Source organism: Panthera onca, chromosome C2 (assembly GCF_046562875.1).
Source record: "Panthera onca isolate mPanOnc1 chromosome C2, mPanOnc1 haplotype 2, whole genome shotgun sequence".
In the NCBI taxonomy this organism is placed as follows: Eukaryota; Metazoa; Chordata; class Mammalia; order Carnivora; family Felidae; genus Panthera; species Panthera onca.
This window is the reverse complement of record NC_138347.1, coordinates 81,732,967-81,746,462: the sequence shown is the minus strand read 5'-3', so window position 1 is coordinate 81,746,462 and position 13,496 is coordinate 81,732,967. Positions and strand designations below refer to the sequence as shown.

Below are 13,496 nucleotides of genomic sequence, written 5' to 3'. Positions count from 1 at the left end.
GCAGAAATCACATTTTTGAAAGTTTTGCTTCTCACAGAATCATTCAACTTTAGTTACAAAGCACATTCAGGTTAGCGTACGTTCTAGCTCCAAACAATATATGTGATGTGGGTGCACGTGTGTGTGTGTATGCGTGTGCAAGTGTGTAGGTACATATACAGACATGTACATATATATTTTTTTCCAACTAAAAAGTCAACATGAAAAATGAAATTTCTGTCAAGGCATTTCCCACAACTTTTAACAGATTTTTAAACCAATTTCCAGTTTCTTCCTCTTTAAGCAATCTTTGATTCATATACACTACCAAGAAATATGAATAGAGAAAAAAGATCCAAAGATTTTTATTCAGCAGAGCCTGAAACCAACTTAGAAAGTAAAAAATAGGTGGTGTGTCTATGATTTACATTAAAATAATTTGCATCTAATAAGAATGAAACACATGTGCCAAAAAGAAAAAAAAAACAAGAGTCTTCTACTTCTGATGACCCTGAGAATATAATGGTTATATAGTCTGTCTACTATAATAGCACATATAAAATGATGCTAGAATGACATTTAACAAAAGACCCAATTGGTAAGCAAATGGCATGCCAATAATTTCATAACTTAAGATAAAAACATCTCCTCCCAAATTATCATTAGCTTTAAAAAGTCTATTTGGAATGTAAATATTAAAACTCATTCCTGAGAGCAGAAAGAAATCAGAACAATATAAAGAAAATGAGCACTCAGTTGTTGAATGATTTTTAAGTAAGCAAGCAATGAGGATGAATTGTTTTCTTCACATTTTCACTTCAACTAACACAAAAACCACATATAGAACTGACTTAACGCTGACAAATTTGCTTCTAACTTGTTAAATTTCATGGAAATGCAACAAAGGAACACCAAAATAGTCACCATATAACATAAAAGCTTTGGTTTCAAATGTCACAGTACCCTGCTTTTTGAAAGCCAGCACCGTGGTAGTGCCCTGTACATGAGAACATACAGCTGCTTCATCCCAGGGGTCTGAGCTCAGTACACAACACCAGTCATTAGACATCTCTCCCTTAGCCTGCAGAACAAGTAACTAATTCCTGCATTTTAAACCAATAAAGTAAAGGGGGAAAAAAAAAGAGTAAAGCCATCCAATCAGAAATGATGCAACCCTCTAAAACAGCAGCTTATGCATACATTTGGTATGTCAGACGTCCTCAGTGTAGTGAATCATACACAGCGCATTTTAATCTACCTCCTAGGTATTTTATATTGCCCACATGTTCAAAGAAATCTTGTACTAATAAGGCTGTTTAAGTCCTAGTTTGTTCTTTATTTAACTAATACTAAAAATTGGGGACATGCTTTTAATTCTGAACTCTTACATAAACACAACAAAATTAGTTAAATGACACTCTGGCTAACAGCAAATAACTCCTGCATTTTGAAAGAAAAAGTTTAGAAGAAGTATACTTGTGAGAAGTCTTAGGAGATGTTAGTAACTTTAAATTAGTATTTTACTTACATTGCAACATGAGATAATGCACTTCATAACATGAAATGAGACACCAACTCACCAAAGTTAAAATTCTAGTGATTTTTTTTATTAATTATAACCCAAAAAAGGACTCAGAACAGCTATACAGCCAATAGAATTAGGCATTTATAGAATAATAACCCTTCAAATGTTTTAGGTGGTTCTTTCAAACCTTGTTCAATATTTTCATCAAATTTTCAAGTGTTGTAAAAGATGAGTGATTAAAATTTCTTAATAAATACTTAATACATCAGAAAGCTTCAACTTGGATTTCTCAGGTAAAAAAAAAAGTACACACACATATATATATAGAAGTATACAAATTTAGAAGAGTTAACTGAAAAACCAATCAGCTACACATTACATCTGTTCCTAGAGAGAAAAACTAGCTTTATATTTCATTTGAAACTGCAAATCATAACTTTTGCCTTTTTTTAAAGGCATAAGCTTTCTGATACGCCACAATCATTTGCAAAGAAGATATTCTGTTGCTTAGTTAAAATAAAAGTATCTGAAAATGAGCCCACAGTTCTTTAAAACCTCTTCAACAAAACATCTAAGTATTTATAAAATTATTATGGTTTGTTTTAGAATCTATTCAATCCTGGCAAAAATCAAGTAAGTGGTTGCACTATTGAGTATCAGAAAATGTAAAGGTGGCAAATCAAAGACTTAAGAGTTTTCAATCCAGCTACTTAATGACTAATGGTGAAGAAATGTATGTGAACGGGATATAAACTAAGTTACAACACATGGGAGAAGAAAAAAAAAAATCTAGAATGAGTAATAAAGGGGCCCAATTTAAAGTCCACAATAAGCTTTAAACAAAGATGTTCTCCCTCATTCTCTCCTCACAGAGATATTTCTCTTGCAGGCAAATCACTGTGGAGAAATCCAACTTCCACCAAATTCTTTACTCCTTCATTAACAACAGTGCCCTTAAATGTAGCTACAGAACTCATAGAGATACTTGTTTAGCTTCAAACATATCTCAAAAGCAACAACAACAACAACAACAACAACAACAACAAAACGCTCAGAAGCAATATTCAGTAGTCTCAGGGACTAAAAAAGTCTGGCTTTTTAACTGCCACCCATTCCAAACAACCCACTTCTTTACAGTGCTATGCAAAATACTGACCTCTTACTGAATTATTTTATTATTCAACATTAAGCTATCTAAAAAAGAAAACTAATTAATCGCGAAGTTTAGTTAAGCAATTTAGTTGACAAAGTAAATATTTACTCTTAACATCTCACAGGAAGTCTTGACAAGCATTTGTAGCCACTGTGCTGGGGGTAGGGGTGGGAGTGAGGGGTGGGAGGCAAGTTTTGATAAACAAGTTTAACGGTCCCAGCGAATTTCACACAGCTAGAGTTCGCCACCCCCCACCCCCCAATAAGGCACCAGATATTTTCCAAGTACAGTAAACACCTTATATAATGAAAGTAAAAAATCTAACTTTCTAAACTGCGTTATCTCCACCAACAAAACAAACAAAAGCAGTTTTTTAACTATAAAAGCACATTTTAAAAAAACTGAGTGTACTGTGGTATTTATACGTTAAGCCCTATCACAAAATAACTAAGCAAAATATATTTACCTGAGCTTTTTAGAGACTGAGTAATCAACTTCCATGATTTTCCCATGCAATTCCACTTTACCTTTAAAACAGAAATTAAAGCACTCAGAACCTTCCTTAGATCAAACCGGCGGGGGTCTAGGAGGGGCACGCACAGAACTCCACGCTCGGGCTCCGCCTTCGGGCGCCCTCAAGGGGTCTCCTACCGGGCTCGAGCTGGGCAAACTTGGTTGCCAGTGGGAAGCAAGGTGGGCGCCCCGTGTCTCGGGACGAGGTGGGAAGGGCGCGAGCCCGGATCCGACCCCAGGTATAGCTGTGGGTGGCATTACCGGAAAAACAAATTTAATAAAGAGCGGCGCCAATTTGAAAGGATGAGCTCATTTGAAACTCAAGCTGCAGGGCTGGCGCGGCCCCGCTCCTCTCCCGGCCCCCACCTCTCCATTCCGCTAACCCGGGCCCCGAGGGCTCCGCTGCGCTCCCCTCCCTGACTTCTCCACCCGGTGGCCCGGAGAAGACGCACCGAAGCCCCCCACCCACCTCCCCCCACCCCGGGGCCGCAGCTGCGAGAGCCCAGTCCCGGCCGGCTCCAGGGTGTCACCTTGGCCTCGCCGCCGCCCCGCCCCCACCCCGCGCACCCGTGGGGAAGGGTCTTCCGCCGGGCCGGGGCTCGGGGGGCACAGGCTCCCGGCCTTGGGGCGAGCGCGGCTCCGAGCGGTGCGTGAGCGAGAGGGAGAGTTGGTGAGTGCGCGCGCGCGCGAGTGTGTGTGTGTCGCTCTCCGTCTCCCGTCTGGGCTCCAGCGCTCTCGCGGGCCCCCCGGTCGCCTCTTTCCCGGTTCTCAGCCCGGGCCCCCACCGAGTTGAGACAGGGCACCTCGTAAAAAGGTGCTTCTGGCCGAGCGGGAGGCGGGGGGACAGGCGGCGGAAAGCCCCCAGCCCCGAGTTCTTCTCAATAAAATCGGACAAAAAATTCAGAGAAAAATAGGAGCGCTTGAGAGACGAGCGAGAGGGGACTAAGGTTCGGGAGAGGACCGAAAGAGATGTGCCGTCGTGCAGGGATTGGGGTTGGGGGAGTCCCGAAACCTTGGAGGGGATCATCAGGGTGGCGCCGAGGGGGTGCCGAAAGTGGGGGACCGCGAGGCGAGGTGGGGAGGGGGCTCCAAAGGAGAGTGCGGCTCAGGGGACGCCAGAGGGCGAGAGGTCCCGGGCACGAGGCAAGGATAGGGGTAAGGTCCGGTCAAGAGAGAAAGAGATGCAGGATTGGAAGGGGGTCCCTGACAAAGGGGGTGACGCGAAGGTCAGGGAAGAGAGGGAACGGGGGTTCTCTGAGGATGGGGGTGGGGAAACTCTGGAGAGCAGCCCGGGAGCATAGGGAAGGAGGGGTGCCCCCAGAGAGCGAGCGAGCCCCAGGCACCCTCGGAGCCGCACGGGGGTCGCCCCAGGGCTGCGGCTGGGAGGGCAAGGGGGGAATCCGGAGCGGTGGGGGGAGGGGAGCGGGCCGTCCCGGGAGCGGGCCGGCGGCGAGAGTTGAGGGTCTGGTGCGTGGAAGTGAGTGTGCGGGCGCGGGAGCCCCCGCCGGGCGCCGCCCGCCGGGCTCGGCCTCCCTCCGGGCGCCGTCCCGGCCTGAGCTGGGCGAGGCGGGGGGAGGGGGCAGCGGCGACTGCTCACCCGAGAGGGTCTCGATGGCGCGGATGGCCCAGTTCTGGTCGGGGTAGTCCACGAAGGCGTAGCCGGACTTGAGCAGGACCTGTCCCGCCAGGGGCAGCTTCCTGTCCCCGAAGAGCTGCCGGAGGTCGTCGGCGGTGACGGCGGGGCTCAGGTTCCCGATGTAAAGCTTGTTCATCATCCGTCTCTTCCCCGAGAGCCCGCGGCTCCCCCGGCCCGGTACCCGGCGCTCCTCGCCTCCTCCGCTGCCCTCGTCTCTCCTCCTCCTCCTCCGCCCCCCCTCCCCGCCCTCCGCCCGCCCGCCACCCACCCCCACCCTCAGCCTGGCTCCCCCCACCGCGGCCGGCCCGGCCCGCCCGGGGGCAGAGGCGGAGGCGGGGACTCGGCGCGGCTGCCTCCTCGGGGCAGAGTCCCGGGCCGGGCGGCGGCGCGCGGACAAAGCGCTCTCTCTGCCTCCCTCTCTCTCCCTCTCAAGGCGGTGGCGGGAGGAGGAGCAGCGGCGGGCGGCGGCAGCGCACCCCGCGTGTGTCTGTGTGAGAGTTTGTACGGGCGTGTGCGCAGCCGAGAGTGAGCGAGCGAGCGCCCCCTCCCCGCCCCGCGCAGCCGAGCCCCTCGCCCCCCGCGCGGCTACCCTGGCTTCTGCCGCCCGCCGGGCGGGCGGAAGCGGGTCGCGGCCCGGGGCTGGGGCTCCCGGGCGCCAGAAGCCCGGGCGGGCGCGGCGCGGAGGCCAGGCGTGCGGCGGGGCGGGGAAGGCGCGCCCCGGCCGCGGGTGGGAGTGCACGAGGGGGCGCGGGGGAGCGGCCGCCCGCTGCAGGCGTGGGAGGGAGAGGGGCCGTGAGAGAGCGTGGAGAGGGGTGTGCGCAAGGTGGACCGGATGTGAGAGTGCGGCTGCCAGGGCCCGCGGGAAGGTGTGTCTCGGAGGTGAGAGGCGAGGGCAGGCTGGGAGACAACAACTTTCGCGGCGAGTTGGCCGCGTCTGGCGCCCTGCGCGGTCCCGGGCGGAGCGCTCGCTCGGAGACCCGCTCCTCGCCCGGCTCTCCGGGGCGACCGGGCGGCGCGTGTGGTCGAGGGATCGCGGACGGGGGTCGGGACGCCTGGGGCCCGGGACTGTGCACACTGGAGAAGTTGCCGCCAGCCCTGGGCCTCAGTTTCCCGGCCGGTTGGGGGAGACGGAAGGCCAGAGCGTAGTCACGTCCCCTCCGCCCGCACCCCGTGCGCCCGGAACCCCGCGGCGGGCGGCAGCCTGACGTTGGCAGCTGCTCTCTATTCTGGGAAGTGCCGAGGGCTTCCCGAACGGCCGCTGCGAAGCCAGGTGGCGGGTGGGGAGGCCAGCGGGGAGGGGGCAGGGGCTGCGGCCAGGAGGATGGACGCTTGCTGCTGGATTTCGAGGCCGGGTTCGGTCCCAGAGCAGGGGTGGTGGGAGGCGAGGGTGGCTGGAAGCGGAGGCGCTTGGGCTGTGTAGGAGTTCCCCAACCGCTGGGAAGGGCCCGGAGAGGAAAGAGGTCCTTCCAAGCGGAGGAAACAACGTGACCGACGGAAGAGGCAGGGTTGCGTTGATAGCAGCCCGAGCCGAGGGGCTAGGGAAGGAGCCAGAAGGGCTGGAGGCGGTTGGGAGTTCCTGGGCCCGGCTGGAAGTCTGGTGGTTAGAGCCTAGTCCCAGCCAGGAAATAAAATTCTGCAGGGAAGAAGAAAATTGGCAGGTTTCAGTTGTGAAGAAAGGGCAGAAGATGATTCCAAGATCTGGACTTGTGGGGGCTTTAGTGGGGGTGATGGCTTGACGAGAGAAATAAGAGTTCTTGGGGACGTTGGGGGTCTCTTGATGAAAATGGAACAGCTTCAGATCTCTTGGCTGGGTCGTGATGTACTGTCTTTCCTAAGCTTTTCTATTAACCAAGGGGTAGGAGGGAGCACGGCTTGTTTGTTTGTTTTGTCTGTTTGTTTGTCTTTTTAAAAGCATGTTTCCAGGCCCCTTTCTTTGAAGACTGACTGTGAGCCTGGAGTTTGTATTTTCCTTAAGTACTCCCAGGTAATTCTTGCTTGGGACGCCCTGGCAGGTGGAAGGCCTATAGGCTTAGAACTCAGACCTTCCTCCTTTCTGCCCCGAGCTGTGTGGCTTAGAACGTTCCAGCATCTGTGAGCCTAAGTTTCTTCATCAGTAGGAAGGAAGGAAGAAAGAAAGAAAAGAGAAGAAAACAACCAAATCTTGAAGGGCTGTTTTGAAGTCCATATGAAAGATAATTGAGTAGGGTGTTGAGACAGTGGCAACGCATTTAATGCTTTTCTTAGGAGCTGATGAGCTTTAAAATATTTTCTTTTGGAGAGGGAGATCTCCTTAAATAATTCGTTGTCCAGAAGAGAAAGAATGGATACATTTTTACCTAGATATTGCAGTTATTTGAATTCTGGCTTTGCTCTCAAATATTCTCAAATTTCCTCTCTCTAAAAAAGGATTGGATTTTACTGCTCCTGGAGTGGGATAAACTGAGTGTAGATGCTTTCCTACCAAAATGTACTGGAGAATCATAAATGAAAACTGTGTGTATATAAACCTATGCAGACCAAGAGGTAATGATCTTCAGATTATTTACACAGATGCCCCTAATTGGTATTTATTTCCAGTAATTCAAATTTGCATCTTCTAAGAGAAATGAGAGTGGCAGGGGTACTTAATCTTGCTCTTCTCTGAAAGGTTAGTAAAGCTTTTTGTGTAATTTTTTCAGGCATATCAATTCCTTGGTCCTACTGCAAAACCACAAACGTTTTAGCATGGATTCTGTAGCGGGCAGCAAGCATCTAAAGATTCTTAGCCAAGGTGGCTTCTGGTGAACTCTCTTAGCATGTTTCACCTGGTCACTTTGAAAATTGTTTCTGAGAAGTAACTGTTCACTGCTGTACTTTGTGTCTTCTGTCATGCCAGCATTTTGTAAGGAGGACATGTTTCCACCATCCCTCTGATTTGTAGCACCCACAGTTTCATATCCTAGAATGAGGGTTGCTCTTTCACATGGTAGAGAACAGGACAGCCTCAACTTGGAAAACCAGAAATCCAGAAGTCATTGCCCCTGCCTGACAAAACTTTATTTTCTCCTGTTTTCTCCTGAGTTTCCCTAACTTATCCCCTCCTAGAGAGTTGAAATGGAGATGAGTCTAGACTGAATTTAAGCCTAATAAGCCAAGATTTTTATGAATGTTTAACTGAGGTCAAAAATTTGGAGACATTTTTATATTAGGCATATTACTTTTAGGCATATTAACCTTTTCCTCAAGAATGTTGAAGGCAGTACAGATCCTCGTGTTTTTTCAGTGATTCCTTTGGGCAAGCTTGCAGTGGGGTAGCTGGGACAAGATTTCCTAATGTCACTCTGCAGGTAGGAGAACTGAGGTCCAGAAAAGTAAAATTTCTTCCTGGTCATACAGAGAGATTGAAACAGGACTGGAAAGCGTATTTTAGCTAAACAGAGTCTGTGAAGTGTTAAGTCTTCATTTTGGACTTTTTTAAGTTTTTTTTTTTTTTGATGATCTCTTCACCCAACATGGAGCTCGAACTCACAACCCCGAGATCAGGAGTCACATGTTCCACCTGCTGAGCCAGCCAGGCACCCCTTGGACTTTCATGACCAAAATATTTCTGTCTATCGACAGAGCACCTTCTGATAGCATCACTGTGGTCACCTTAACCTTCTGAATCTACAAAAACACACCAGAAATGTTTTTGTTCAACTAATGATGGTGGTCTGAACGGCCAATGGTGCTAGGTAATGCACGGAGTTGGGTGGGAAAATGAAGCCTGCTTGCCAGAAGGCTGGGGGGAAAGCAATATTTGGAGCCAATTCAGTATTTGGTGGCATTAGCACCTGTTTGCTCATTGGGAATGATGTAGTGGTAGGGTAAGGTCTTTTAGCAGCTTTTCTTGAGTTAGTAGAAGAAAAATTGTTTGACCTTATTTGAGTTAATTCACCTCTCTGAGTTTCAGATTCCTCATTTGTAAAATAGTCTAACCTACTACTTCAACATAAACTCCAGCTTCTCTGTATTTTTCATATTTTTTTCAAATACTGGGCTGTCTCAGCTCTACTTCTTTGCACATCTCCTTTCTCTGGAATGTTTGTTCCCCTGGTAGACTGCCTCCTCCCTTGACTTGACCCCAGAATACACACAGCACTTCATACAGATAAGAAATATCTTGTCTAGTGGTGATCGTTGCATGACGTTGTGAATATACTAAAAGCCATTGAAGTGTGTGTTTGAAATGTGAATTTTTGGTATGTGAATTGTCAATTTTTAAAAATTATATGAGGAAAAAGAAGTCTTCTATATGGTGAATTTCTAGAGAAATGAAATTTTGTTGTTTTTTTTTTTCATCCTTTGGCCAGTATCAAACCTTGCACATAATAGAAGTTCAGGTAATATTTATTGTATAAGCAGTTTGCTTATACATCCTTCGAGATTTGCTCAAAGGATTAAATGAAGGCATATGAGATTGTACCTATCTTGTGCAATGCTTACCATGTAGTGGGAGGAAATGTTCACTTTTCTCCCCTCATTGAATCCATTCATTTATTCATGCCATTACACACTGTTAGGCACTGAGGATACAGAAATGGATAAACATTGTCCTATCAAAGCATTTAGGATCAGTGGGGGGTGGGGGGAAAGGGGCAGAGGCAGATATATAAACACTTTATAGAATGGCATTAGAGATGCCATAAAAGACTTTGAGCATAGAGGAAAGATCATCTCATTCAGTCTAGGGTCAGGGAGGGGATCGTCATGGAAGAACTGATATCAGAAATGGGTTTTGAAAGATAAGCAGGGATTTGCTAGGACAGGAGAAGGAGTCTGCATGCTGGGCAGAAGGAATAACAAATGCAAAAGCATAGAGACATAATAAAGCATCTGCTCCACACCTAAAATCAGATTCAAATGTTGACTCAGAAACAACTTTGAGAAAAAGAGAACAGAAAATAATGCCTCCCACCAAAACAACAACAACAAAAACAGTTTCCAGAATTAAAGACCTAGTTCTTCAGATTGAAAGGGTTTATTGAAAGCACAGCAAAAAAGATCAGAGCCGGTCACCTGGCTGGCTCAGTTGGAAGAGCATGCAACTGTTGATCTTGGGGTCCTGAGTTTGACCCCACCCTGGGCATAGAGTTTACTTGGGAAAAAAAGACATTCAAGGATTCAGATATATCCTCATTTTGAGGGAAGCTACCAGAGAATAAGTGCCAGCCAAACCATGGAAGAAGAAGATACGAGGTTTGGGAAATCTGGAATCCAACCCAGGAGATGATGAATAGAAGATCCAGAATGCCACCAATGCAGTTTTCCAAAGAGCAACCAACACAGATTGGAACAAGAGGATAGGCGGCTAAGTAAGAGAGGACCTCAAGGAACGAAAAGATGGAACTTCTGTATGAACACATAGTAATTGTTTCTAATAGGATGCCAAGCATGTTGGAGCATTTGGGGAAAAAATCATAGGTATATGGAAAACTAGGCAGATGGAAAAGGAAATCATTAACTCTAGGAAAAACACATAGTCATAGAAGAAAGGAGCAATGGTCATAGGCTCAACAGTGAAAATATTTGTATAGTCATAATGTAAACACTGGTATATTATCCAAACTGCATGAAGAGAACCTACAAATTAGAAAAAGACAACTGTTAGAAAAATGGGAAAAAACATGAATTAACTAATTCACAGAAAATGAAACAAATGGACAATAAGCTCAACTCTTGAGAAATTGAGGAAATTAAAACTATTCACAAACATTAACTTGGCAAAAATTATGAAATTCTGAATACAGGGATTGGTGAAGATGTACAGCATCAGAAACTTCCATCCACTGCTGGTAAGAGTGTACGTTGGTATAATTCCTCTGAAGAACAGTTTGTCAATAGTAGGACCGAAGACCTAGGCCCATAGCACTCCCTGGCAATCTCCTATTCTCCTAGATCATCTTTATGTATCTCACCTCTCTCCACATCCTCTACCCTCCAATTGCTCTTCATCCACCCTAGGTCTCAACTGATAACCTTGCTCTCTGTTTCACCAAGAAAATAGAAGCAATGAGAACGCTTCAACAAATTTATCAGCCCACATACCTGCATCTGTGCCCATAGACACTGCCTTCTCTCCTATTGCTGTGGACAACCATACATGATCCAAAAAAGGGGGAAAAAACTGATGACTCCAGAGAAAATGAATAAACATGCACCCCCTTTGACCTATCAATTTCTCCTCTAAAGAAATTCTATATATGCACAAATATATACGAGGTTCATTTTTGCATGAGGATTAATGAAGAAATGGAACCCAGATCCGTCATCAAGAAAATGGATTTTTTTAAAATTGTGGTATAGTCATAAATTGAATATTTTACATCAGGTCAAAGAATGTGCATGTTCATTTTTTCTGGAATCCTTAGTTTTTCCCTCTCTTCTGGATGAAATCAATGTAATAGACTACCTGTATCAATGTTAAATACCAAAATATATCTTGCTGAATGAAAAGTTATATTGTAGGAAGAAGTGTTTGTTATGAACCACTTATAAAGTCTGAAAACATGCAAAACAATTCTATTGCTGATATGAACATATTTATATGGTATAAATGTATGAAAACATGCATAGGAATGACAAACTTCAAATTTGGGATGATTACCTCTAGGAGGGAAAAAAAATGAGTAGATGGCAAGGTATACATGGAATTTCCATTGTGACTGGGTTTTGTTTTTGTTTTGAAAGCTGGATGGCAGATAAATGGGTGCTCTTTTTTACCTCTTCAGTAGTAAAATTTTTATTACTGTCTGGCAGGGGATGATTCTTAAACCAGATTAAACATCATAACCACTAGAAAAACTTTAGACATACAGATTCCCAACACCTACCACTAGAACTCCTGAACCCAAAATTTCAGAGATGGGGCCCAGGAATCTACATTTTTTAAAAACCAAAAGTTGTTTTAGTTTAAACATATATAAAAACTTGATATGTTTATGTATACACATATGTAAATTTATAAGCATACATAACGTATATATGTAATGTTGGACTTGCAGGAAGGTGGCAAAAATAGTACAGAGATGTCCTATGTACCGTTTACCCAGATTGCCCAGATGTCAACATTTTATCACATTTGTTTTATCCTTTTCTCTGAAACATTTGAGAGTAAACTGCAGACAGAATGTCCCTTTATGCTTAAATACTTCAGTTTATATCTGCTTTAAAAAAGCAGTCTTTACATAACCCCATTATAATTGTTAAAAACAAACAAGAAATAAACAATACTATTATCTAATCTACAAACCTTATTCAGACTTCACCAATTGTGCCAATCATATTTGTTAGAAGAAAATTCCAAATCATTTGTTACATTTCACTCTTTTGTCTATTTCCTTCATCTGGACAGTTCCTTAGTCCTTTGTTTTTCAAGACTTTCACATTACTGATTTTAAAAAAGCTTACTTATTTGTAATGCCCCTCAATTTGGGTTTGTCTGATGTTTCCTCATGGTTAGATTTTAGTTCTAGATTTCCTTGCAGGAATACCACAGAAGTGATTATTGTACGTTGTATCAGTAGGCTTAGGATACTGATCTGTCCCATTACTAACTTTGGTGATAAAATTTTGCTCATTTGCTGACAGTGGTGTGCACCAGGTTTCTCTATTATAAAGTTACTCTTGGGGAGATACTCTGTTATTCCTCATAATTTCAACCACTAGTTTTAGTATCTATTATTGATTCTTGCCTAGACGAATTATTATTATGGTTGCCAAATGGTGATGCTAATTTCATCATTCCTTTTGTATTAGTTGGCTTTCTACTGAAAGGAAGAGGTTTCCCTTGTCCCCCATTTAATACATCAGTATGGATTCATATTTTATTCAAAGTGTTATAAACTTTTACTGTCGTTAAGTATTCTCAGATTGTCCTGCTTTTAGCTAGTAAGAACCCCTTCAAGCTGACTCGTGTAAACTTCTGACTTTGTTCCCAGTTTGTACTTTCTCTGCCTCAGTCCTATATAATCAGCTATTTACCTGGGGAGCCCTGGTGCTTCTTTAGCAGTGAACAGTATTTAGAAACAAAGATCTGCATGTTAGATATGCTCATTGCTTCTGGAATATTGTTGATTCTAGACCCTCTCAACCAAAAAGTCTAAGAGATAGATTATGTAAATATACACACATGCAGATCTATGTATGCCTGTCTATACTGACCAATTTATTGCTATTTTAAAAATCATGTGTTCATATTGATACTTCTGATTCTAGTGAAACACTATAGGGTTCATTCTGTTCTCTCCCGCTTCATATTTGTAACTCTCAACGATGAGAAAACTGGCTCCCGTTATCCACAATATATTTACTTACTTGCTTCATCCTTATAAATACATGGAATTGCTAACCAATGCCTTCATGAAAAAAGAAAGTCTATTAACTGATTTCCTGTTATCTAATATTAGTTTAGAATTCTTTTGTGTTTAGTCTGAGAGTATACAGTCCAATTATAGTGTTCAGAAGTTACTTGTGTTTTATTTCCCCCTTCAGCGTAGGCTATTTTATTCATTTGAAATTTGGTTGGTTCATTTGTTTTGCACATTTTAGTTGCCCTCCCCATCATTGTTAATTTTCTTTTTCTTTTTTTCTTTGTTGTTGCTTTGAGTATATAAAACATTAACATGGTTCCACAACACAGAAGGTATAATTAGATGATTTTCATTACGTCT

At 44.6% G+C, this 13,496-nt stretch overlaps 1 protein-coding gene across 3 annotated transcripts in view; it reads right to left on the bottom strand.

Annotated features, from left to right (window-relative positions):
* Window positions 1-5,045, bottom strand: part of IGF2BP2 (insulin like growth factor 2 mRNA binding protein 2) — a 156,547-nt gene extending 151,502 nt beyond the window's left edge. For all 3 annotated transcript variants that reach the window (XM_060639439.3, XM_060639441.3, XM_060639440.3), the window contains exons 1-2: window positions 4,768-5,045; window positions 3,124-3,184 (exon numbers count right to left, since the gene is read on the bottom strand). In XM_060639439.3, coding sequence (XP_060495422.1) covers window positions 3,124-3,184; window positions 4,768-4,945 — 239 coding nt within the window. In that variant the 5' untranslated portion in view covers window positions 4,946-5,045. The remainder of the gene's footprint in view (window positions 1-3,123; window positions 3,185-4,767) is intronic.
* Between the last annotated feature and the right edge of the window lie 8,451 nt (window positions 5,046-13,496).